We start from the raw sequence: 27,739 nt of genomic DNA on the forward strand, positions 1-27,739 counted from the left end.
AATAAATTTAATATAACTCTGTTGTAAAACTATCAAGCTCTAAAGCTTAGTAATCTGAAATACTCATGAAACTACTATCTGTCCTCAAGCTTTTTCCTTTTCTCTCCCCATGCCATCGAGTGACTTGTGTTTTTATTTGTTTTATTCATCTACATAACCCTTAGAAGCTATAATCATGAATGATAACACACATTGTATAGTAATATATAACACGTGTGAAATAGACCTTCAAGGTAGATCGCTTCGCCTACCAAACACATGACTTGACAACCTCTTAACCTCCGACAAACATTCTGTGAAAATGGCGGGTGTGATAACACTAAGAGATATACCAGGCGATATTGATGAGCAATATTTGCCATATGAAACAACATTGAGACAGAGACAAAAAACGAGAGCATTTAGTAAAGGCTCCTATGTTGATGATGTGAAGATTTTTTGTATCGGAATGAAGAAATTCTAGTAAAATGCAGGATATTTAGGAGTCAGCACAAGAGTGAAGAACCACATACAATTATCATGGCAATTGATACTTCAAAGAAGCGAGTGACTGAAGCTTTATGCAGCTGTAAATCAGGGTAAGTATCAGAACCCTTTCAGTTATTTATTTTTATATGAAGGCTGCTTTTTAAACAGGAGTATCTTGCGTATTCTGGTTTTGGTGATAATGTGTCTGTATTATCAATCAGCTGATTCAGTGCTATATGCATGTATGTTGTGTACATGTACACTACAGTCTATACAGACCTGTGTAGTATGTAGAGTTGCAAATTTGTTTAGTATTTGACAAAAAGATGTTTCAATTTCACTGATACATATACTAAAATTTATTCTTACCATTGTTGTAGAGGCAAAATTACAAAAGGAGCATGAATTAGACTGCAATAGACAATATATATACAGTTCTTTTTAGGTATAAAATGACCTTTATGTATGTGACCCTTTTTTGTTCTGGGTACCTTCAATCTTATTTTGTCAGACTAGCCAATTCATTTTTTTCTTATTGTGACATTTTCAGAGTTTCTGGTCAGTGTGCCCATGTTCTTGCACTTTTAATGACCCTCAGAGACTGGATTTTGGAAATATTTAAAGATATACCTGCACAACCATCATGCACAAGTTTGCCTCAGCAATGGGACAAACCAAGAGGTGCAAAGATACAAGCCGAACCAGTCTCAGCTATGGTCATCACAAAACCAGGAAAGATAAACAGGAAGTGGAAACCACTTACTGCATTGTTTGAAGACAATAGGTAATAAAACATTTTTTTTACATTTGTCATTTGTTGGTACATATAAAACTCATATACGCAACAGAAATGAAAAAAGGGTGTAGATTTTGTATTTATTTATTTATTAATAATTATTCAAGGAGTAATCTTTCCTTTGGTAAAATACATGATTGTGGCAGTGCATTTAAGCAATTATTTACAATGCTGAATATACATTTTTTGTGGTTTAATTATAGGAAGATAAAACTGGGGGAAACAGACGTATAATTTCTACAAGGTCTAAAGGGTTTTCCATTATCATATCTTGTGGCTACTCCTGATCATACAATACAGACAAAACAGGGTCCACAGAATATAGGCAGTCCTCTGGATTATCATGTACTTAGTTCTTGTTCTTTCTGCTTTATATCCATGTGCCAGTCTAGAATGAGTAAAGCCAGTCAAGAAACAGCAACAAAACCAAATCTGATTCACACATGCAAATAAACACAAGTCCAGTCTAGTGTCGATAATTTTGAACTTTTTGCCCTTGAGATTACTCGTTCCACATGGACACAGTGTGTGGCAATTTTCTTAGTCCATGCTACATCTGCTGCTGACATCTGACCTCCACCTGGGGGTATTATGAGTTTTAGCCCAAGTTCTTCAATTTCATCTTGAATTAAAAAAAACTTTATCTACCATCACCCCATCACCTCTTTTCAGTTTTCCACAGTCCAGCAACTGTTGCAATAATGATAGCAAACCACACTGTGTAGTAATTTCTTTGTCTGAAACTGAGCCAGAAAACAATATAGATATAAAAATAAAAGATCCTCTTGGATCAATTCCAACAAGGCCTTTAACGAATTGGCTAAATGTTTGAAGTCAAAATTCAAGTTTAACTTAGTGTCAGCAACAGGTGATCTTCCAAAGGCATGTTCTGAATGCTGGTTATAGTCCTTGGGAAGCTAAGAGGTGTTTCAAATTCATCTTGCACAAGGAAATTGAAAATGTTCATAATTTGCTCATAAATAAATCTGGTATTTAAAGTTATCTTTCAGATGGCTATCCCTCACAGTTGCTACTGTACACTCACTTAGACATGTTTTCTCTTGTTTTTTCTCCACTCTTGTACTTTAACACCTCTGTTCTTCATTAATAAGTACTTGCTGAGCAAGTTTCTGTCAGTGCTCTGTTCTCTGCAGCCAAAACAAGGAGTTCCAATGTTGATACACCTGAAAGTAGAAAGTATACCTATTCAGATATTCTTTAATGTATACGAAAATTTGTATAATTTAAATTTTCAATTTTCTTAGTCATTTATGCCAGTTAATCATTTGTCCATTTTCAGATCCCATTAATAAAAGCTGTAAAAGTTCGAGGAAAAAAGCATACAGACTGCGGAGATCTTGACTTTCCCAAAATAAACATATTAAGATACCTTCTTCTGTGTTGGAAAACACTGTCAAGTGGTCTAGTCTAGCTTTGTCGGTGGAAGAAGTGATATCGATAGAAAGGAACACAAGGGACCAGAATGTTTGTGACCAGTGGTACAAGGAGAGAGAAAATAGAATAACTGCATCCAACTTTGGAAGATTTATCCTAAGAAAAGCATGTATGACAGATAAATTCTTGAATAGTATTTTTATGCCAAAGCCATTTAAATCAGCTGCCACAAGTTATGGTATTTCCAGTGAAAAAGTGGCAAAAACTATGTACATGAAGAAGACAAATAATCATTGCATGTACACGACTGTTAGTTCAATGTGAACCCATTATTTCCATTCTCGGGTGCATCACCAGATGGAAAAATATGTGAAGGTGGGCAGTCTGGAGTTCAGGAAGTTGTTGTTGTTGTTGTTGTGGGGTTTAACGCCATTTTTCAGCACGATAGGGCTATACATGGCGGCCAGTATTAATGGTGGAGGAAGAACCCGGAAAACCCCGGAAAGAACCACCGACCCACGAGAAGCTACTGGCAAGCTTTCTCACATGCCCACATTGGCTGAATCTTAGACTCGAACCGCCGCAGACATAGGTGAGATGGCAGTGATCCGTAACGAAGAGCGCTTTAGACCACTCGGCCACTCGGGGCCCCGAGTTCAGGAAGTAAAGTGTCCATTTTCTATACAGGACTGGACTATTGCTGATGCCTTAGAGTCATATGAGAAGAAGGTCACACTATTTCTTGAGAAGAATGGAAGAGAAATTGTACTCAAAAGGAATCATAACTACTGGTTTCAAGTGCAAGGCCAGTTTTTAGTCACTGGTGCACATTTTTGTGATTTTGTCACATACACAAGACAGGACCTCCATATACAGAAGATTTTGCCATTAAAAGGTGATGGCGGGAATTTTGGAGAAGTTATGTTCTGTGTTCACTTTTCACGTGTTTAAGGAATTAAACAAACATAAATAAATAACATGTACCAAGATTGTAATTTTCCTGTAAAGTGCCATCTTGCTGCAGACTGTCATCATTTTCTTGACTTGCATCAGCAGCAGACCGAAGTAGTTCTGCATTTCTTCTGAACTGAAATAAGAAGGGCTTTTGTTCATTGGATTCAAATAAGTGCTAAAATTCTGATTGTATTCTTTATTGTAATAATATGAATAATGGTAATAATGATCTTATTTTTTAAAAAAAAGGTGACACAATGTGCTGAACTAATCTATCTTGCAGGCCTCATAATAATAGTATGCATATAGACATACATGTAGACACACAGCAGAATGCATATAGACATACCTGTATACACAGCAGAATGCATATAGACATACCTGTATACAAACAGCAGAATGCATATAGACATACCTGTATACACACAGCAGAATGCATATTGATCTATTGACTTTATTTCCTTCCTCTCTCCGCCCACTGACACTCCTCCAAATATATAAAGCCACATAGTCAATGTATAATATGCAATAGTGAATACAATAAAAAAATTTCGTCCTCACTGAAATGCACACGCTTCATGAACTCTCTCTCTCTCTCTTAGTAGTTTCTCTTTGATATACTAAGCATCAGTTTTGTTCCCATAATAATTTCCAACTTACATGTTTGTTACATTGGATAGAGTTTTCCACCTTTTTCTCAGTGTAGGTCTTGCAGGTGTGCATCATGTGAGTTTTGCATCGACTGGTATTGGGTCTGGGTATCTGTCTGTGGGCTGTCCATCAGGGAAGTGCTAAAAATATGTATGATGTCCTTTATTTGAGTAAATCAGTAAACATATCTTAAAGGAAAATTACTTCAGGAGTATGTAGTATACTCCCTGCCAACAGATAACTAAAAATACAGAGTTGCTGAAGTGTCTAAAAGATCGAGACAATGATACATTATTTATGGGACACACCAACATTAAAATGTTAACTCATTCAGCCCCAGACCCGTTATCAGTATCACTGCTGCTATGCCCCAGCAGCGCTAAGCTGTGTCTAGCTGCGTGTGCCCCAGAGTTTTTACCTGTTTGAAAAATTTTGTAAACATCGTGCACATGCATTCACTCTTACCTTAATTTCTCTGCCTATATCCAATTAAAATCCAAGAAAGTTTCACCATTTATTGCAAATGAATTTGTCTACACAGTGATGTATTTTTTTTTCCCTATTTGTCCAAGTCTTTCACAACTTATTTATACAGAATTTACAAAATTATGTGCAATGTTTATCCACAAGAACTCGATCATCATCGCTGTCAGCATCCTCATCTTTGGATGATTCAATCTCAGAAACTTCTATGTCCGAATCGAAATCTCACAAAATATCCAACTGCCGAACATATCTTTCCTCAGCTTGCTCAGTATTTTCAAGATCAAACCCGAGAAACTCCTCATTTTTGCTCTCATCAAAAATCACTCTTACGTCCGCCATCATTTACGATTTTTCATGACCAGAACACGTGTAGTTAAACCGCTTTCAAAACAGGAGCCCTTAGCTTCTGAACAATTCAAATTTCCACAAATGAAAGTAAAATCATTTCTGATTGGTTTAATAGTTGTTAGTTCTTGGAATAAACCCATTTCTAACTAATCAGAGACATTGAATCTAACACACATTCATCACGCTTGGAGACGGGATCGGCCATTGAATGCAGTAAAAAAATCACGACTACAGGCGGGATCGGCCATTGAATGCAGAAACCGGATCACGCCTACAGACGGGATCGGGGCTTTGGTTAATGTTCAAACTTTAAAATGATGCACAATATAGTGATTGCTATATTCCACACAGTCGATTATCTGACGATTTTTTTTGGTGCAGTGCTTGCTCCACACATGACCGATTTTCAGGGTTTTTTAAAGGTTTTATTTTCTTTATATTAAATTAACAAAAGGACATGCTTTTTTGTGCAAACAAAGCTGTAGTATATGCCATCAACTGTGTCCACATTCAGCTGATGATGTTGCCGACCACACGTCTTTATCCATTGCTTGCACTTCTCTAAGTTACTTATTGGTTTCGGGAAGGGAATAAACTTAAGTCCTCCATTGTGACGATCTGGATAATGACTATCAGAATTGCAAAACCCCCATTGACACCTCTTCACCATTATGAATCGAAAAATTACTGAACTATTGCAAAATTTGTAAATTTATAAAATAGCCGGGTCGATATCGACAGAAGCAGCTTGTTGGAGGAAACTGGTGGACGTAAACAGTGCCTGGAGTTGTGTCTAATAGCACTCACTGATTGGTTAATCAAGCAGAATGATTGACAAGTGGCGATAGGTCAGTTGTAAATGTTTGAAGTGTTAGTATTAAAAGGTGACAAAGATTGTTTAAATCCTTGTGTCATTTGCTTGTCTAAATATTTTGGAGTTGTACTTGTTATAAACATGTGAAAAAGAAGATAATTGATGCAACTAAAGAAGTGTGTTGAATTATTTATTGCTGTTTATAGAAATAAATAAACATCAGATGTGTTTAATATCAGTTTAATTATTAGCAAGTATTTTATTTAAATATGATTAGGATTTGATCAGTTGGTACACCAGTTTAACTATAATCAGACGAGTAATTATTATCACACAAGTGTAACAATTATCACACAATAGTGTAACTACTATCACACGCATGGAACTATCATCACATGAGTATCTGTTATCATGTGGTGTAACTATTTATCACACAAGTGTAACTATTATCACACAAAAGTAACAATTATCATCACACAAAAGTAATAATTATCACACAAGTTTAACTATTGTCACACAAGTGTAACTACTATCACACAAGTGGAACTAGCATCACATGAGTGTATCTGTTATCACATGGTATAACTATTTATCACATGAGTGTAGCTATTGTCACATAAATCTAACTGTTGTAACACAAGTGCTTACTCTTACTTTTTTCTTCTCAGACGTGATTTGCTGTCTTATTTCTTTGGCAACATAGACTGTACAGTAGTATTGACCAGTAAGCCCAGTGCAGTATTAAGTAACCTATTCTTACCTCTTGTTTAGGTGTCATCTTTGGCACGGTAATACAACAATTTTGGTAAATACTGACAAGGGCTGCCTTGGTAATAAGTATGCCCCCAACCTTTTCATAAATGTATTAGGTTGGTCCACAAGTGTTTTGATTCTATATAAAGTCTAGCAGTATAAATCAGACTTGAAGGGTTTTCATACAATGAATAAACTTCATATAATCTCAGTTAATATATGCTCATTTTTTTCTCCATTAACTTTACATTGTCAGAGTCATTCAGTATTACCTGATACTGAACTTGTGTGCAAACAGATATTGCATTCACGTGCATAAAGGAACTACTTTCTATTATAAACAAACAATGGATTTATATGCCAGCACTTTTGATTTGTAAACAAATCATGTACACTCGCGTAAGAGGCACTTTACATTGTGGTTGTTTAAATTTGTTTCTGAATGAACTAAAACAGATGTTTCATGGACTGCCACATACCAGCTGCTTTGGCACATTCCGTGTTAACTTTGTTGATACAATGTTTCGGATTTAGGCTAGCTACAGTATACAACAGATGCAAGAAAGGGTCCTTACAAATAACATACAAGTGACAAGTCATATACTGTCTTCTTTAGCTGGTGATAAGAATGGCAGAAAAATATACTTACAGTTTTACATCCTGAATTTCCTCAAAATGTACTTTCTTAGTTCTGCAAATCCAAATTACATGAGCCATGTCATTGGTTCTCAATCATGATTACACATTTCGAAATTGTACTGTTATTTCAATGATAAGTGCAACTACATCCCCCTTACTGCACTCAAAATGAAATAAGCATTAAATTCCATAGCATCTTTTTGATAATTGCAATTGAAAGACTTCATATTTTTCCCACATTATGATTTCAGACATTCAGTGACAGAAACAGAAACACATTTGCAGATGTCAACATGCTTCTCCCTCGCTTCTTCAGTCCCATGTATTTCATGTGGAATTGTCACATATAAATCCAGTCCATAATCATGAAATTTTGTAGAATTGAAAAAAATACCAAAATCTATTCATTCCAGATCAAAAGGAAAAGTTTTTGCAATGCATATTCATTCACAATATGACTCCAAATTTCAATTTTAACTAGACACGCCATTTTCTTTCGAAAGTTATGTTGAATGCGCGACTAAGTTCAAATTTATCTGGGCAGAGTTATGTGCGCAGTAAATGGAAAAGTTGTTGCAATGCGCATTCATTCACAATATGACTCCAAATTTCAATTTTAACTAGACACGCCATTTTCTTTCGAAAGTTATGTTGAATGCGCGACTAAGTTCAAATTTATCTGGGGAGAGTTATGTGCACAGTAATAATATTGTTGTGTAATAATGAATATGCTCCTGTGTATTGAGTTTGGAATGCGGCATACATTCAGTTACTTTGTTTCGTGTAGTATATTTTTTTAATATAATTAAGCATTATGTAGAATAAAAAAAATTTGCATGTAATACAAAGGTTACTGCATTTGTATGGGAAAATATGAACTCATTTTATCAGATGGATATACTGCACTCCCAAGGTTGTGCAGTATTTCCATTTGAAAAACTCGTTCATATTTTCCCATACAAATGCAGTAACCTATAAATATGAGTGTGTATATCAAGGCATTATTTAGATTAATTTGACTCAACATTTTGACATTTTTAAAATTCTGTCACTTATTCATTTTTAACCCAAGGGCAAGATATTGCTGATAGATTTCAACCCCTTTGGTGAGGTTACAGATGGACTGCTCTTTAGCTGGGAGGAGTTGCTAGGCAATGAGAGGTTGAATGGTGAAGATGAGGTAAAGCATGTTTGGTTTATTTTAATGAAAATTCCTTTTTTTCCATACATTAAGAATAAAATTACGGTTTAAGAAATTATTACCTGTCCAATGTTTTGAACTTTTTCCAGCTAGTGGGACAGTGGATTTTTCCATCCAGTGTCACCTGATGGGAAATTATACTAGTTAATTCTGATCTGCACAATAAATGTTAGACTTTTTAGTACATCATGTGAACTTACATGAATAGACAATGCTTCTTAAGTATGAGTAGGGTATTGTGGGCATATGCTTTGCAAAACCTTTAAAAAATGTTATCATTTAAATCTAGGTACATGTACAAATATCACTTGGCATTTAGTATCATTCTTATTTACTCGTGTATTCTCACTGCTGCAGAATATTCTCCTTATCTGTTACAATGTTGTTTATTTGAGTGTTTCCAACATCAAAATATTTGGCAAGAACTCTTGAACTCTCCTTATTGTTACAGAGTTCAGTAACTTGTACTTTTCTTCTGAAGTAAGAATTTTCCATGTTATATGATAATATGTTAATGTTTTGTGATTTTTTTCCTATGTTGATAATTGTACTGTGATTTAATTATGGAGATAAAACCTTTGTAAAGTAGACAAAATGCTTTTTTTTTTATAAAGTGTGATGCTTGTGCTGTCGCATGATTTTTGGTCTTTACCTGGTATCCTGCTTTGATTAAGGATCATTTCTCTTTGTGTTTGAATCCACAGATGCTATATTTTGCCCATGTTGACCTTGTTGTGACCTTGACAATTACCCCAGGTCTTAATCATAAAAGAGAAGAACTCAACAGCTCTCTGAAGCCCAAAACTCATCACAATATTGTTGAGCCCATTTCCTGTAAATGTTGGCATTTGTTAAATATCACATAATGTTAACCATTGGGTACATGTTATAATATAATGTACTTTAGCCAACACTTCTCACAGTAATATTGGGAACAGACATTAGTAGAGATGATCAGATTACGTACTGTACCATGTCTCAGTTATTGGTTTTTAACACATATTAGTTAAAACTTGACCTCTTGTGAGGGGTAAATGTTACTTTTTTGGCTTAAAATGCTGGCTGCATACCACATCTTAGGGTTGGCCACCCACAAGGGATACTTTTGTTGCCATTTTTCAGCACACGATAGGCTATACATGGCGGCCAGTATTAATGGTGGAGGAAGAACCCGGGAAAACCCTGGAAAGAACCACCGACCCACGAGAAGCTACTGGCAAGCTTTTTCACATACCCCCCATTAGCTGAATCCAAGACTCGAACCCATGCGGTCAGAGGTGAGATGGCAGTGATCCGTAACGGAGAGTGCTTTAGACCACTCAGCCACTCTGGGCCCCAGATACTTTTGTACACAAGCTCATCGGTACTGAAAAAACTGACTTTGAAAAAAAGCTGGCTGCTGGTGAGGAGTGCTGTATAAGAGAGGGACCACTGTAAAATTAAAGCATAAATTTCACTTGGCAAAACTTATTTAATTTCTTAAAGTATTGCCACCATTAGGTGTTACTAACATTTGAATTGATCAACATTTCATCATATGTTGCCTTTCACAGTCTTGTCTTGTCTTGAGTGATTTAATGGTATTTTTCAGAACGTGATAAATCTTTACATGGCAGCCAGTATGTACTTAGTGTAGGAAGCACATGGGAAAACCCCAGAAAGAACCACTGACCAGCAGAAAGATACTGGCAAGCTTTCTCATATACCCATGTACGTCAAGCTGACACTTGAACTTGTGGAGACAGGGGTGATATGTGTGTTCGATCTGTAAAAGGAGAGCATCTGGGATCACTTACTTACCCGGAGCCCCCACTATTTACAGTGTAGAGAATTTTTAAAAGAAGATTTAATATAATTTAAGACTTATTAAAGGTTGCAAGTTTCATGTTGTTGATTCAAATTTCCAGCACTAACTTTTCATTTACCAGTTTTGATTGCCATTTTATTAAAATTCAGCAAAAAGGGGTCTACTTTTTGTCATTTAAAAAAATGGGATCCATACCTGCTGCTGCATTATAAATGGGTCCTCGAGTTAAATGATCATGTTGTATTTATGGAGCAGTGTATTATAAATATTTTAAGCCACCTAGTTATATATATAACTTATCTTAAGTGGTATAAATATATTCTGCCACCCAATGATTTTTTATACAGTGGAAACTTGTTAATCTGGACACCTTCGTTCCCAGTGAATGTCTGGATGAATTTTCCAGATAATTAAATCACATGCATTCATAATTTACAATGTCATCATATTTATACATATACATGAATTTTCTAGCTTTCATGTATATTCAATAAAGGTTGAAATAAATTCATGAACACCTCTATTGTCATGTATTTATGTCACTTTATTATAACATGCACTTGTGCATAAATTTAAGTTTAAACAATTAATGGCAAATCTTTTTTATGTTGGTCAGTATCTCTACTCATCTATGCTTTGCTTGATGGTGTCACCATAATACAAGTAATGCATAAAGGAATACAAAATGATATCTTGCAGTTAAATGCGTTATGAAAAACTAATAAAATGCAGTCATTTTTAGGTCGTATTTTTAGAACTTTAGCAGCTGCTAATAAGGCAATAATTGACTTTGCTTTTTATTTTGAAATGAAGCCATATACTGTCCAAAGCTTAAATCAGTCAACTTTATTTTTTCAGCCATCAACAAACTATAATTGTTACATTCAATTGGTAAACAACAAAAAGACTTAATGACACATATAATTTATTAACCATATGTTTTTTCAAAAGTGTGGATTATTTGATCCAAGTGTGTTTATTTATTTTCTTAACACCCCCACAGGTGAGTAGCAAAAACAGACATTATTTATACAGTTGCTGGTTACAATATGTTCATACTACTTGAAATTTTTCCACACACATGATGACATGATAAATTTACAACTTTAATATTCCACTAAAATTTGACCAGAGATTGATAAATTGACTCACCTCCAAATCGGAATAGTTGAATCTGTGTTATCCAACTGATTGTATTTTCATATACAATTTTTCTAATTTTATTACTTTTGGACAGATTATTTTCAGGTTATGAAGGCATTGTGTGTGTGTGTGTGTGTCAGTGGCCTAGATAGTAGTGATGTGCTGAATCTTTTGATGTATTACAACATCAAAAAATGTCCTTGTCTGAATTCACTGTAGTTCTAAATTAATGTTTCTGCCCAAGAATATTATTGATGAGCACTTTGTATTTCCAGTGAATAATAATTTGAATAGATAATTCCACCCATGTGAAAATATGAACATGACAATAAGGCAAGAATGAGTAATTTTTCAAGTAAACATCATTATATAAACAAAATAAGACACAATAATAGAACTAGGATGAGGGTCAAAAGTTCATTTCTAGAACATTCTGAGTTGTCAACAAGATAAAGTCTGTTACTAAAATTACAAAAAAGAACATGGTAAACATCAGGTACAACAGGTTTATTATCCATGGGGGAATACCATATCCTGGAGTCAGATTAAAATAAACATGTTTACCTCCATTGATAATGATCCAAATATTTATTCTATACTGACAAAGAAATATTAGCTCAGTAATATGTTGTTTATAAAATCAATGTGCCTAGTCAGATGCACCATGAACTTGATCTTGGACTAAGGTCAGTTACAAAATATAGTTATATATAACATATAATCATGGAGAAAAAAGCCAACAAACAGTACAGATTAAATATATATAACACTATGCAAACTAAAGTTTTTGCTTCATGAGGAAGACATTGTTGAGATGAAAGAATATCATATGAATTATTGTGCAAGCATTTCTTATCTCCCTTTTACACATATTCAAGTCACATTAATAGTGCAACTCAAAGGGCTCATTATGTCAAAGGCAGTTTTTATCATTTGGATAGAGGGTCAAAGCAATTCATTTGCTGGATGGTGAGAAAGGCAGCAGGATACAGTAATCTTGTGTGGAACAAAAATTAAGGAGAGAACAACATATATGTATATTTTAAAAACTTTTGAAGAGTGTACATAAAACAATCATGTCAGTCCAGGTCAGCTATGGTGTGACCTTGGGTAAGGTACTTTACTCACTTTGCCTCATTACTAAATAACTGACTTCTTTTGCTGTGCTGTAAAAGTAACAAACCAAAAAGTAACATTTAAACAAATCTTTCTCAGGGTATATCCTACGATGTGTTATTGATATGATTTCTAAAACATCATTAAAAAAAACTGAATGCATGAAAGTTGTACTTAGTTTTTGCAAACCTTACCCTGTTTGCTTTGTTTAACCTTCTGTTTAGAAAATCTCTCCTTTTTTTCAAATCGGTGAAGGGGGAAGGGGAGAGAATTTCCTCCTAAATTTCATTTCCAGACAGACCCTATTTTATCTACTTAAATTTGATGTTAGCTATTGTTCTTATTTCTTTGATTACACCCATACAGATGATCCCATCTTTCCTGATTTGAATGAGAAACAAATTAATGATAAATATATGTTTATGATAGAAAAATCCCACCCATTGGATTGGAATTTTGCAGAGAAGAACTGAAAATTCTCATCCGTGGGTGGATATTCCATAGAATGGATTCTCATATCCTACTGATTCCATCATTCCTAGTTGCAGGTTCCAGCATTTAGATACATAGAAAACTCTTCAGGAGTTCAGCCCAATCCATACACTACATATGCCATGCCAAGAGACTTTGTTGATTTAGCCACAGGGGAGGATCCTCAAAAGCTTATAGACTTTCTCAAACTGGTAAGAACGTCTCCTTCTGTAAATGGTTCATTTTCATTTTAACTTGTTAAGCTCCATTTATTTATGTAGGTAATCCAAGGTTCTTATCATGTATCAATAAATGCCTAGTATAATTTTTGCCTCAGAAAGGTTCAGCAACATGTTGTATATTGTAAAACTGTTCACATAACTGTTACTATTTAAAGATTCTTTTAAAAATGAGCTATGCAATATGGAGGTGTTTTTTAGGTTAGCTTTTGTGGTAATTATGCAGTATGAAGGTGTTTGTTGGGGTTGTAGTAATTATGTAGTACAGTAAAACCTGTCTTGAAAGACCACTGTTATGTGAGACCACCTGTCTTGAGAGACCTTATCCTCATTGCACAAATTTAATTATTATATAATATTATTACCTGTTACAAGAGACCACCTGTCTTGAGAGACCATACTTTTTTGACAGAAGGGGTGGTCTTTCACGACAGGTTCTGCTGTATGAAGGTGTTTGTTGGTGTTAAGTAATTATGTGGTATGATGGTGTTTGTTGGGGTTGTAGTAATTGACCTTACGCAAGATGATAGATCCCTCTGTCTACCAGATCATGTGACATGATAGCCTTTTAACCACTGACAAACATGCAGTATTTGGCAAAGAAATATGGTTCTTTTTAAGAGATTTGTTTATTAAAGGTGATTTGTATTATTCCTATAAATTTAAAATTACAAAGTTGCATAAATTATACTGCAGTAGGCAATATTTTATTTGTTGTTCAAGTTTGTATAGTAATAAATTAAGTGTTTTATTTCAGTAAATAATACAAGTCAATGTTAAAGAAGCTTGAGAACTTAATCATGTAAAAGGAAATTCACTCCAAAAGATATATTTAGTATATAATCTTATCCTTATTAATTTTATCTGACTTACGTTTAATGATGCCTTGGAAATAAATGAATTAAAAATCAATAAAAAATTGTAAATGATTACTCTTAAGAAGTATAATGTTGCAATATAATAATTTAAAGTTCTGTTATGTTAGTCAGATGGAATTTTTTATCAATGATGTCTGTTTATGTCCATATGTAAATGCATATATTTTTCGAGTTTTTTTGTGCTTCAAGCTATCAATGTAAAATGCTTTTCTACATACTTTTTTGGAAAAAACACGTTGTAATTGCCAACAATTGTGTCTATATTGAGCTGATTGCACACCCAATCACAAATCTTTAACCATTGAAGTTACATCTATGTTTCGGAAATTAAATAAGTCTAATTCCAACATTAAAATGATATAGATATCAACTGTCAGAATCACAAGGCTCCCATTGAGTTCTTTTCACCATTATTGATCAAAAAATCTACAAATGATTGCAGAATTTGTAAATACTTAATATATTAATTCATTATTGCCACAAACAGCTTGTTGGAGGAAAATAGTGGACACAAGTCATGCCTGGAGGTGTGTCTAATTTATGCTCGCTGATTGGCTAATTGATCAGATTGATTGACAAGTGGTGATAGGTCAGTTATGCAGTATGGATGTTTTTCTTGGGGTTGTGATAATTATGCAATTTGAAGGCGTTTCTTGGGGTTGTGGTGAAATAAGATTGGCTGGAGGATACACAAGCTTTCACACACACACACACACACACACACACACACACAGATATTGAAACTGAGTTAATTTCTTCCAATTTTTCTGGAAATTAATATATAATTTATTTATATGTAAAAGTTTCTGCACATGTACACTATGTAGATAAACCATATTCTGGCATTGTTTTTTTCTTCTTACATTATTGGATTATTTGTTTGTATTTGAAAAATAAAACCTAGGTTTTTTATTTTCTTGAATCGTGGCATATATTCTGTTATCAGCTAAGTAACTGTGATATTAATTGAGGGCCACATTGGCTCAGTTGATAGCATACCAGAATACCAGAATCTTGACCAAAAGGTGCAGGTTTGAATCCGACCATCGGACAAGCTTTGGTCAGCTACTGTCCTTGGGCAATGCACTTTACTTCATTTACTTTGGCACTAAATAACCTACTTGTGTTGCTGTGCCACAATGATGTTAATGCAGATAAACTTTGCATGTCTCCAACAAGGAGAGATGATTATAATGGAGTTAAAATAATCACACCATTTTAGCTTTTAAGGTATCTCCTCCCACCCCTTGTTGCCATTAGATAAAAGTGGGGGATGGGGGTTACTGCCTCTTGCATGATATTGCTAATTTTTGAATTTAGCCTGCTACTTTACCATTGTAGGTTTTTCAGTTTAGTTTGTGACTTGGTTTCTTCTTCAGATATGTTCTCCGATCACATTAATGTTTGGAATATAAGCCCTACTATCTCCAGAATCCAGCCCTCTCAAAGATGAAAGTTCATTTTTCTGTCTAAAATATAGATTGCCAAGGGCAGTAACTCTTGCCCAATACCTCCACTAGCTGCCTACAGGTGGTGCTACTTGAAGTTTCACTGTATGAACTGATAACATCATTCACTTTGCCCCCAAAATCAAGTGGATATTTGTGTTATTTTCATTCCATCCTTTGAGAATTTTGTTAATTTAGGTTGTTTAAGGATTATTCTACATTATTTTTTTAATTTTGACTGTAATTTATATAAATTTTCTTTCACCTTTATGGACTTAGTTTCTGCATTCTCTGACTGCTTGGCTCTACACAGCTACACTGTATTAGAATGTGTTGAAGTTCATGTTCACTCACACCCCTGATATAGCAGGTTTTCTAATGTTATTTAAGCAGTTAGTTATGAATTTCTTTAAATTTTTTTCTCTTCTTACTTTGTTGTTTCAGAATCAACCATAACAACTAAGTATGCTAAATGCAATAATGTAAGCCAGCAAGAAGTATCATGACTTGTACTTGCATATACAAAGTGAACCAGCATGTGCACCAGTTGGTTGGAAAATACATGGTTGACAGTTCAAAGGAAAATGGCAAGAAACAGGGAGGACCATGAGTACTCATGTTTTGAGCATACAGAATCAAAGAACCGAGGGTACTGATTTTTTGACCAACTTTGTTAGGGATGCTGTTACATCTGGAGAAATTTGGTACTTTGGGGGAGTTTCTAGGCAGCTTGGGTGGTGTAAGTCTCCCTACATGTTTGAGGAGGGCCTTGAGGCCTGTAAGTCTGAGCACATGAGGTTTATATTGACTTGAATGAGTTGTGCCGTCTAGTGTCACCTCAGTTTTGATGCCGTCTCATCTGCAGACAGTACCATCCAGCCATCCAGCTCTCAATCCGTACCATCTAGTGTCACCTCAGTTTTGATGCCGTCTCATCTGCAGCAGTACCATCCAGCCATCCAGCTCCCAATCCGTACCGTCTAGTGTCACCTCAGTTTTGATGCCATCTCATCTGCAGACAGTACCGTCCAGCCATCCAGCTCCCAATCCGTACCGTCTAGTGTCACCTCAGTTTTGATGCCGTCTCATCTGCTGACAGTACCGTCCAGCCATCCAGCTCCCAATCCGTACCGTCTAGTGTCACCTCAGTTTTGATGCCGTCTCATCTGCAGACAGTACCGTCCAGCTTCCAATCCGTACCATCTAGTGTCACCTCAGTTTTGATGCCGTCTTATCTGCAGACAGTACCATCCAGCCCTCAATCCGTACCGTCTAGTGTCACCTCAGTTTGTCAAGGCTGTCTGACAAGAGCAGTGACCCATTCAATTTCAGAGCTGCTTTTTTTCAGAGAGTCAACTTCCAGTGGATCTTTGTATAAGACCTATTCTGACACCTACTTCACAGATCTGGCATTAAATGAGAACTTTGCTGCTGTCAATCTTTCTTAACCTGCATCTACAGTGCATAAAGACATTTTTGCACACTGCTTCGATGCTCATTCTCAATATAATGGCCACGTCTTCAAAGCAAAGTTTCTCTATCCCAATCCTCTGCTCTCTCACTGTTGACTCAGGCTCCCAATCACTTTCAGACAACTATCAGGTAGTCTCCTGAATCTTCTGTTTTTTTTCTTCAAACAGCAGTGGAATATTCTCTCTCCACTAAATGAGTGGAGTCTCAGAGGGGCAATGGTTCTTATCTTGACAACCCCCTTCCCTTTCATTCTCTCCATTCCTGATGATTTATCATCAGACTTGACAAACGACACACTTTTCTTGAAGGAGATCTCGTTTCAGTAGAGATTGTTTTGAATTCACATTCTACAGATATTTTTTCCTCCAACCTTTTCTGGTTATGACAGTCAATGCCATTCAAGATGGAACTGGCTAGATCAGTCGTCCTCTCCATCTGTTAGAAGAAATTTACCATCTGTCTTGATCTGATTGATGCAGATTTTAAAGTATCTATCCTCATGGAAATTCCTAGTTTACATACAGGAAATTTTATTATTTTTATGCTCTCTACCTGCTTGAACATAAGCCCTTGAGCCTTTAAAAACTAATTCACTTTATCATATTCCCAGTTTTGTATGACTGAATCTATTTCCACAGCAGTGTATTTGGATGGCATCCTCCAGAAACATGTGATCAGTTCCATTCGCGTCAAAGGAAAAAATGTTCCAATTTCCTTTTTACATCATCAGAGTTTCTGATAAATTGGGAAGTCACATCTTTGTCCATCTGGGTATGGATTTCCTCATTCACCTCAACCTCTTCACCACCGTTGGGTGGTCCAAATCATTATCCTTGCAGAAACCATTTCCAACACAAAATAGATCACAGTTAGGGGGTTTCTGCAACTCCTTGGATTGTTTTATGCAGCAGTAAATCTTATCCCACTTGATTGTGTGTATAAACTTTAGCTCCTGTGGTTGAGAAACCCATCTGTTACCAGACTTGGATACTATCAACGACCAGTGGGGTCCAGAAGACACAGGTCTTCACATGAAAGTTACCATAAGAGCCTTTTTATTTTGGAGTGACCATCTTCAGAACAAGATAGTGCGGATCATCTATGACAACTCGGCGATGGTGATGTACTTCCTCAAACAAGGCAGTACCAAATGACCCCAACTCTACATTCTAGTCAGGGCATTCTGCTGTTGGCACACACAACACAACACCGACATCCAGATCAGACACATACCAGGTCCCGGAGTGGCCGAGTGGTCTATAGCGCTCTCCGTTACGGATCACTGCCATCTCACCTCTGTCTGCGTGGGTTCGAGTCTTGGATTCGGCTAACGTGGGTATGTGAGAAAGCTCGCCAGTAGCTTCTCGTGGGTCGGTGGTTCTTCCCGGGGTTTTCCCCGGGTTCTTCCTCCACCATTAATACTGGCTGCCATGCATAGCCTATCGTGTGCTGAAAAATGGCGTTAAACCTCACAACAACAACATCAGACATATTCCTGTTATACTTAGCACCTTGGCCAATTCTGTCAAGTAGGAACAGATTTTCCTTACAGAATGGTCACTCCATCTGTCATTCTTTCCTCAGATTTGTCAGCTATGGGGGTATCTAACAACTGATCTTTTTACAACCAGGTAGAATCACAAACTGTCCACATTTGTTTCCGCAGTCTATTGGTCTGTGACCCTTTGCTTATCCTGACACTAATGATCTTGGTTCCTATGGTTATACAGAAATTTAGAGGCCAGAAATGCAGTTCTGATTGCCCCTCTCAGCTGGGACAAATTCTGGATCTACGAACTTTTTATCTAGTTATTGCTCTAGAAAGAAAGATCATGGTTGGACCAAACCTTTCTAAACACCCACAAACCTACATATTCCATCCTAGGCTGGACAGTCATCTCCTTCAAGCTTAGTTCATGTCCAGAGAGTCTTCCAGCAGAAACAATACAACCCTTCAGTTATGGCAAGACCTGGAAGGCTCTCCACTTTAAAGGCTTACAGAGGGAAGTTGCATGCTTTTAGGGACTGGTACAAAGTCAAAACATCATCATTTGAGTACCTTATTCCTACAATTAGCTGACTTTTTTCATTATGGTCAAGAGGATCTTGGTCATAACAAAGTCCTCTATGACTTTTTGTTCAACTTTGACTTAATAAGTCCTAAATCATTCACATTGTTTTCCTAAGTGAAATCTTTCTTGAGTTCTGACCTGGCCAAATTCAGTCCTTTAAGCGGAACATTGATGAGGCTCCTTTCATACAAAGTCAGTCTCATGATAGCATTTGCTTCAGCTTGCAGAGTCAGTGAATTACATGCCCTCTCTGTTGACCCAGTTCACCTTCAGTTTCTCTCAGATGGCTTGGTGGTCCGTAAGATGCAGCCTGGTTTCGTTACCAGGAATTGGTTGCTTTCAGTAGTCATAGTTTCCTTCATTGCCACAACCTACGAGACTTTCAAACAGGATCTGGTATGTTTGCTCAGACTTTATCTGAAACGGTATGAGCCAGGTTGAGAGCTCAAAGATGCCTTTCTCCCATTTAAACGTGGGAAAGGGGACCTAACCCTTTAATCCCTCTTAATTGGGATTGAAGTGGGTAATATGCACGGCATACTCAGACATATCACGAGAATGGAGTTGCCTCATGAAGATCACTGCCCATGAGATAATAGTAATCTCTCTGATTCTTGCCTTGACTGTCCTACCTCTATCAAAGAAATATAAAGGCCATTGATTCATCTGAAAATTTTATTTGGTAAGAAGCTCTCAGTATTTCTTCTTTTCTGCCTTGGGTTGTGCTACTTGTAGTAAGGAGAGTGGGATAACCTTCATATGGGATTCCAATATTTTCCTCTCAGGTGTTTCCAAGGGTACAGGTTGGATGCTCAGTATTCCCTCCACCTATTACCTATTCTCCTAAGGTTAATGTGATCGGTGAACATATTTGAAAGAGCAACAGTTTTTTAGAAAAACTGTTTCTCTTAGAATATCCAATCACATTACTTTGATACCCTCCCATCCTCCTTGCCATTCAAGCATCCTGGTACACAATGTTCCACTCAGCTTAAACTAGCATCACCTGTATGCAGCAAGGGAATGTGATGAGCAAGAATGATTGCCCTTTGTATATTATAGACAGAAAGACCAATTTTCATCTTTGGGAGGACTGGATTTAGGAGGTAGTAAGGCTTATATTCCTGATGTTAATGTGATCAGGTAAGTATTCTAGGGGAAACATAATTTTTAAAAAAATGTGCTTTCTTATTGAAACCCCAGGTGGTGTTATGTTGTTGAACTCCTACAACATCATTAGAACTAGACACAAAAAAGGTACAGCTCTTTGGGTGTAGATTGTACCAAATGACATTGATCTGGAACACCTTCTTTACTCCTAGGAACTTAGCCTTTGGATCATGCACTTATAAGCAGGTTTGCATGTAATGAGGGAATGATATAAACCACATATTACATATTGTCTTTGGTGTTTGTTTTTTTTCTTCCATTTTTTTAGAAATAATATTAAATTGGAGCACCCTGATTTGCAGAATGGCACAAATGGCTGATTTTGAAACCAGTATTTTTTCTAATTAGTAAGTGAGTTACTAATCAATATTATTTGATGTATTATGCTTTTGTTAATTTTGCAGCAATTATATAAAAACCAAAAATAAGTTATCAGTGACATATCTCATATTGCTTTTGGTCTTTCAGAAAGTTCAACAGCAAGTTTCAGAAGATTCATCAGATGATGAAAGCACACCAGAAATTAATTCTTCTGGGACAGTAAGATGAGAAATTGGAACCTTAACAATGTTTTAAACTTTATCACAGCTCTGAAAACTTTGTTTCAGTCGTGAAAACCTGTGTTCTCAAATGTATTCTCAAGCTTTGATTGTAATGAAATGCAGAAGAATGTAAGAAGAATGGAAAGAGAGAAATGAAAGCTGTAGGAGTAAAGGAGACTTTATAAAAAAATTTTAACATCAGTTTCTCATAGATAAAGAACTGATTTTCATGTAATTAACATTATTTTATCAGAAAAATAAAGAATTTTTATTTCAATCTTTGACTTATAAATATCATACCTGTCAAATTTCATGCCCGGGAGACAAAAATATCTCAAGTGTTTTGGGGTCATTCCATGTCTACATCCTGATTTCATAATATCTCACAGTTTTTGTAGAGAACTCATTATTATTACATTATGTCTGTCTATTTTCATTTCTCCTAAAACAATCCTACATAAATAGATATATCATATTCAGTCCACAGAATCCATATTATATTGTATCACCTGTGAATATTGTTGTGAAGAAATAATTATCACACAACAAAGAATGTTTTCTTCAGAAAAAAGAATTAAATTTAAACCTTATTCATTTAAATTTGTTTTTTCTTTACTCCTGCAACAGTATAAATATCAGAAAATAAACCACAAAAAAATGCCACAACAATAATTTTGTCCGTAGTTAGTTTCAATCCAAGAATGATCACTGTAAATGCTGTAGTATTTCAATCATGCCAAAGAAACTTACATGAACAAACATCCGGTATTACTGTACCATATATAAAAACATCAATTACCATCATTAAAATAAAAGAAGGAATAAAAAATTTAAAAAATACCATGCAGCATATGTGCTCTAAAATAATTCAGAACAAATATCTAGGTAAGTAAACAATTTTAATTGCCTTACAAGCTGTCAATAAGGAAATAAAGTCACATATAAAATGGGAGAAATATAGTTGGCACATGAGACATATTTAGTTGGCACATATAGTTGGCACATGAGACATATTTAGGCACCATTAGTTACAACAAAATAGAACATTGTTTACTTGCCAAATCAATTACTGGTGCTTACATGATACACACTGTTGAACATGGTTTCTTTAATTATGTCACAGGACCAGCCCTTTTCACGAGATAATTTCAATAATAAGGATTAACTGTTAGTTATTCACACTGGCTTTCTAGTTTGTTTACTAAGATTAACCTTTAGCTATTGTGCAGTTTGGCCACAGCTGACCAGAATATGAAAAAAGGGCACATCCAGGAGGAAAATAAGATGGATCACAGGGAGAAACGGTACATCTTTTGAGAATTTCACATGTAATGGACTCGGAAGATCAATCAATATTTAGTGAAAACAAAGCTTAAACAATGCCGCTAAAAACCATCCAGTTTTAAGTCCCAATCTCCCTATTTTTTAATTCATTCTGTTCACTTGGCTTTCGAAAAGTTGACAGGTATGCAATATTAGTGCAAGTATTAAATTTTTTAGCCATTTAGCTGACTGGTTTTCTTATATCAAGAAGAAAACCCTCAGAATTTTGCTTAATATAAATTTGGGATTTTAAGCCATTTATTTAGATGTTTTTCAACTTACCTGGTTATAAGTATAGTATGACCTTAGGTATGTTGTCTATCAATAATTGCTTGCTTTGTGAACAAACTTGAAAAAAGCAATCAAAGAACTTTGAGAATTTTCTTTAATGACTTCAAGAAACCTTAATCTGAACTCTTGGATTTGCCAGTTTGTCAGCACAATATATCTCAAGGACAAACTCCTTGGCATTTCAAGTTTTAAAGATTTGAACAAGAAATGGCCAACATATTTAAATATTCTATATTTTAACATATTTGCACACTGTACAGGGATTCCAAACTTATAAACTTCCAAGTATGGGCTCTCCCAAACGTCAGCTTTAGCAATGTTTAATCTTTCTTAAAGACCTATTTTGGCAGCATATTGTGCAATGCTCCATATGTAAACACAATTAGTGCTGCTACTTTAATCGGTTGCATGTTTAGTATTTTAGTTTCCAATCTTGTATATTTGCTTATGTCTTTCAATTAACTTAAATATGGGCTTATATTGTGTACACTTAGTGCTTAGATGGATTTCTTCCCTTTTAGATGATAATTTACTACTTTTTTTTAACTTTGCCATATGTGTAATGCTTTTAGTTTTAAGTTTCTTTGTCTTGCTGGGGACCCCGAGTGGTCTAGAGTGATGTCCGTTATGGATCACTGCCATCTGACCTCTGTTTACCAGCTGGTATCAAGCTAGTAATATAGTTTTAACATGCTAATGTTTTTATTATTTAAATGCAATTCCTACCATAACAAAATTTGTAGGGGCCCTGAGTGGCCGAGTGGTCTAAAGCGCTCTCCGTTATGGATCACTGCCATCTCACCTCTGTCTGCGTGGGTTCGAGTCTCGGATTCAGCCAATGTGGGTATGTGAGAAAGTTTGCCAGTAGCTTCCCATGGGTCGGTAGTTCTTTCCGGGGTTTTACTATTATAGTTATGTTACAGAAACCAAAAGGTGGTGGTAGGGCTGGGTATCGAGGGTCATTGCTCATTTAAATGTTGTTGTGGAATGGTGGAAAACAAGCTCACTTAAGATTTTCAATATAATTATGCTGCAAAAAACAGAATCAGAAAGCATAACTCTCGTGAATGAAACTGAGAACTGATGGAAATCATACACATTCAAGGTTAGTATAAAGCTACTAGCCAAATTTCATCAAAATCATGGGCACCCACACATAGGGGCATGGCGGGGCAGAACACACTTGTCCCCCTTCCCCCTCGATTTCACCTCTTCATCTGTTTTTAACCAACATCCGTAAAACTTAATAGCTGAGCACTACATATTTACCCTTGATCAAAATCCAAAGAAGCTTATTAAAACTATGCTGGGAAATCAAATGTCTGGAGGAAATGGCACTCAGGGGGACATAACTCCCATAAATTAAGTCGTGGAATGCTTGAAATCAGGATACAGCTGGATGCCAGATTTGGTTGAAATCAAAAGCAACAATCCTTTTTTAAGTTGAGGATCCTAGATCCATAACTTGTCTAATGTGTAACACGAAAGACCAAAAGCCAAATATTTTATGTTCCAGTAGTATAAAACTGCTTATAGGATATGGTTATAATCCTATGATTCCCAGTGAAGTTATCTTGCAGAACCAAATTGTTGACAGTCTTTGCTTGACAGAGGGACAACATGATTACTCCTGGATGCAATCTATGTTGAGCGAGGCCCAAATTGATATCAACATAAAAGTTTCTATTTGTCTTTTCAGAGTCACCATATGTGGTACACTCTGCGGAAGGCAAATGACCAAACCCATCAAATTTATGTGTATTCCTACAAATACAACTGATCTTATCTATTTCTTGAATTGGCAGAAATTACAGAGCGATTATCCGATTGGCTCCTTTGCCATATAGTACCATTTGTACAAAAGTAGATCCAAACATAACTCTCAATGGTGGCGAATTTCTTCTGATATTTCTTTCTCCAATTTAAGGTAAAGGCCAAGGATGGTCCAATTGCTCATACCCTTTCAGAATATATTGCTGTGGGAAGGCTGTTTTGAATCTAAACCCAAATGACTGTTTCTTTTAAACCCTAGTAAATTGACTTTGTGCATTAATAAATGAGTAAGTTGACTGGATCAGCCTTAATTTATTGTCATAGATTCAAAATGAAACAAAAACATTCTGCATGAAATCCATTGTTGTGAAAACATCGAATATATGCAATATAACTGAGTGTGATGTAGTTATCAATGCATACAGGTTTTGCAAGATGGCATTTTGTCACCATATTTACGTCACTGTGGCAAGTGATATCATTCTTCAAGAAGGAGGTAACCTACTGTAAGGAGAATGGATATCATGGTTTAAAAAAGCCTTGTGTAGACTGGTTTTTTCTCTTCTTTTCCAAACAGCACATCTTGGTCCTTTTCATTCAAGTCGAAAAAGAAACCACGGATTTAATTTGCCACAATTTAGAACAATACTGGAAACTACTTTTGTTCACATGGCACTATATATATATATATATATATATATATATAATCACTACAACCGAGGTTATTTCTTCACTTGCCGAAAATAGAGGAGCGATGTTCTGATTGTTTTTACTCAGTGTGAGTCGGGTACATCATTCTTCTATTATATAATTTTGACGTCTATGAAAAGTGGGAAAGACAGTCCATTTTTATTGGGCACACAATTCTATTTCGCTGTCAGCTGTTTCACACTTCTGGTGTTTGAGAGACAGCAGAGTACGAGTATCCTCCATCTCTTTGACAGTATGGAATTTCTGTAATTTTTTTCCCCATAATGAACAGCACCCTTTGGTCTGGTCGTATGCTCTCCGCTATGCATTCCGCTTAACGACTAACTGATTGGGGAAAGAGAGATTTTACTTGTTATCAGCCTATGATATTGGTTTGCCGATTTAGGCCAGCACTGGCAGTACTATTATAATTAAATAATACGTGCTGTGTACCTCATTGTTCTATTACTGTAAACCTTTCATCATGAAGGCGAGAAATACAGTCAAACAAGAAAGTACTCTTTTACTTGAATAAATATAAACAGCCCTAAAATCCCCGTATGTACAAAAAAATCTAATTAAGAGAAACTTGTATTATGCATACAGCTCATATTGATTGTCTAAGCTGTCTTGTCAGAGGAAACTATTCAAAATAGCGTATTACTGTCGGAAATGAGCACTATAAAAGAGAGGCTGTACGAAGATTTAACCTGAATAACTTGATAAAAATAATTTATAAAAAATCTTTATTGCATATTTCTGCACTCGCCTATCAACAGTTGGAGGAAAAACATGCCTGCAGTGAGATCTTAGCAGGTATCGAGATTTCGCGAGCACGTTACTAAGTACAGGTCTTTGAAACTATCTAACTGTACAAAGAAAATGTCAGAATATCTGAGAAATAAACCAGTATGATATGTTAGAACATGGAATTTTCATTTATACATATATGACAAGACTTATGATAGCCAAAATACTGAATGTACAAGAATGACCACCCAGTTCCTAGTATGTACTTTGAATAAAGGGATATTTCTCACACATTTTATAAATATAAACTTTTCACTAAAATACAAGTGTTTCTCTGCAAGACCAATCATTGCCACTTGATATCCGTATACACTCATCATCATCATCAGTCCCGTAGTCTGGTAGATCGTTGGGGCAACGCACAAGACCGAACAACCAGCTTCCTCCATTCCTCTCGATTTTCCGTCTTTCTCAGTGAGTCGCTCAATGTCAAGCCTGTCCACTCTCGAATGTTATCTTCCCACCTCTTTCTCTGATTGCTTCTATTTCTTCTTCCTTGTACAGTGTCTTGAAGGATTGTTTTGGCAAGTCCCGACGATCGTGAGACATGCCCATACCACTGCAGTTTACGTGAGGCCCAATTGCTTGTCTGATCCTTTGCCATATTTCTTCATTGGTGACACGGTCTTTGTATGTGACGCCGAGGATCTTTTGGAAATATGTCATCTATGTGGCCTGTATCCTTTTCTCTAAGTCAGCTGTTATGGTCCATGATTCACAGGTGTAGAGAAATATGGAGATCACCAGTGAGTGCATCAGTCTGACCTTTGAAATGAGTGCGATGTTCTTGTCCTTCCAGATGGGCTTCAGATTTGTCAGCGCTGGTGTTGTCTGTGCAATCCTGGAGAGTACTTCAGACTTCGATCCTTCATCTGTTACCGTTGCCCCCAAATACTTTAATCTGTGGACTGTTTCTAGCTTCGTATCTTGGACCCTGAAATCATTGTTTCTCCTCCAGCTTGGATCTGTTCAGTTGGGATGTTGTCCACTCCTGCTCACTTCCTCTTTTTCAGCGATCTCAATGCGGCTTCTACTTCTTCACGTAGGATAGGGTGGTTGTCGTTGTTTGTTGCTGGGGTAACGTTCAGTACCTCTGGATCTATTGTGGCTTGGCGGTTGTAAAGTTCTTCGTAGTACTCTGTCCATTTTTTCAGAATGTCTTTTTCTTCTGTGAGGCAGTTTCCGGCTTTGTCCTGTAAGGAGGTAACCCGTCGTTCTTTTGTGCTTATTAGATCTTGGACCAGTTGGTATGCTTTCTTGCTGTCGTTCCTTTTCAAGTTTGCCTCAATGTCTTTTGACTGTTCTTCTATCCAGTTCTCTTTTGCTTTTTTTCATGCACTAATTACTCACAAAACAACTGGTAAAAACTGAGTATTAAAATTGTTTAATACACATATAAAAGCCGATTTCAAAAAGGAAAAGAAGCTTGCCGCATTTCAACAGGACAGACCGTACTGAAGGATTTGGCCAGCCACCTCCCGTGTACAGCCAGCAGTAGATAGACAGGCGAATTGACAAACGGATGGTATAACAATATCCTCGACGCTTTACAACATATTGAGATAATACAATAACGAAAACATTTCGTCTACTTCTTGATCAAAGGTAAGCTCGGGATGCAATTACACTATAACGTATTTATTATAACATCTGTACTCGTATATAAATAGTCTCGTTTATAATGTTATTAATTTAAATGAATAATTTATTTGGTATATTTTTAAAAAGGATGGCGTGATTTGGGATTTATTTTTTGTTGTTGTTACTATTGTGACTTCATATTTGTGGTCTTGATTACGTACAAAAACCGAGGATATTTGCTGGGCCGAATCGGAGTTGGGAACCCTGTCACCACCCCGTTAAAAATAACGCAAATGCACTCACTCTCTGACACACGCATGCACGCGCGCGATCGTAAAGAAATCATTTGTAATTGAACCATAGTTTTATTCTTGCGCACTTTTTTTGGGGTATTGTGCACACTTTGA

General features: G+C 36.1%; 1 protein-coding gene and 1 pseudogene across 2 annotated transcripts in view; both read left to right on the forward strand.

Moving 5' to 3' along the window:
* The window catches only part of LOC149802182 (translation initiation factor eIF2 assembly protein-like), a 48,376-nt gene extending 27,235 nt beyond the window's left edge, over positions 1-21,141 (forward strand). The window contains exons 9-11 of one of the 2 annotated variants that reach the window (XM_089956598.1): positions 8,377-8,484; positions 13,114-13,254; positions 20,791-21,141. In XM_089956598.1, the coding sequence (XP_089812724.1) occupies positions 8,377-8,484; positions 13,114-13,254; positions 20,791-20,871 (330 nt within the window). In that variant the 3' untranslated portion in view covers positions 20,872-21,141. The remainder of the gene's footprint in view (positions 1-8,376; positions 8,485-13,113; positions 13,255-20,790) is intronic. The other variant, XM_089956599.1, reaches the window with a different exon arrangement.
* LOC149802183 (uncharacterized) lies at positions 12-8,370 on the forward strand (annotated as a pseudogene).
* Positions 21,142-27,739: the final 6,598 nt, after the last annotated feature.

Source organism: Sinohyriopsis cumingii, chromosome 4, assembly GCF_028554795.1.
Source record: "Sinohyriopsis cumingii isolate HCF-2022 chromosome 4, ASM2855479v2, whole genome shotgun sequence".
Lineage (NCBI taxonomy): Eukaryota > Metazoa > Mollusca > Bivalvia > Unionida > Unionidae > Sinohyriopsis > Sinohyriopsis cumingii.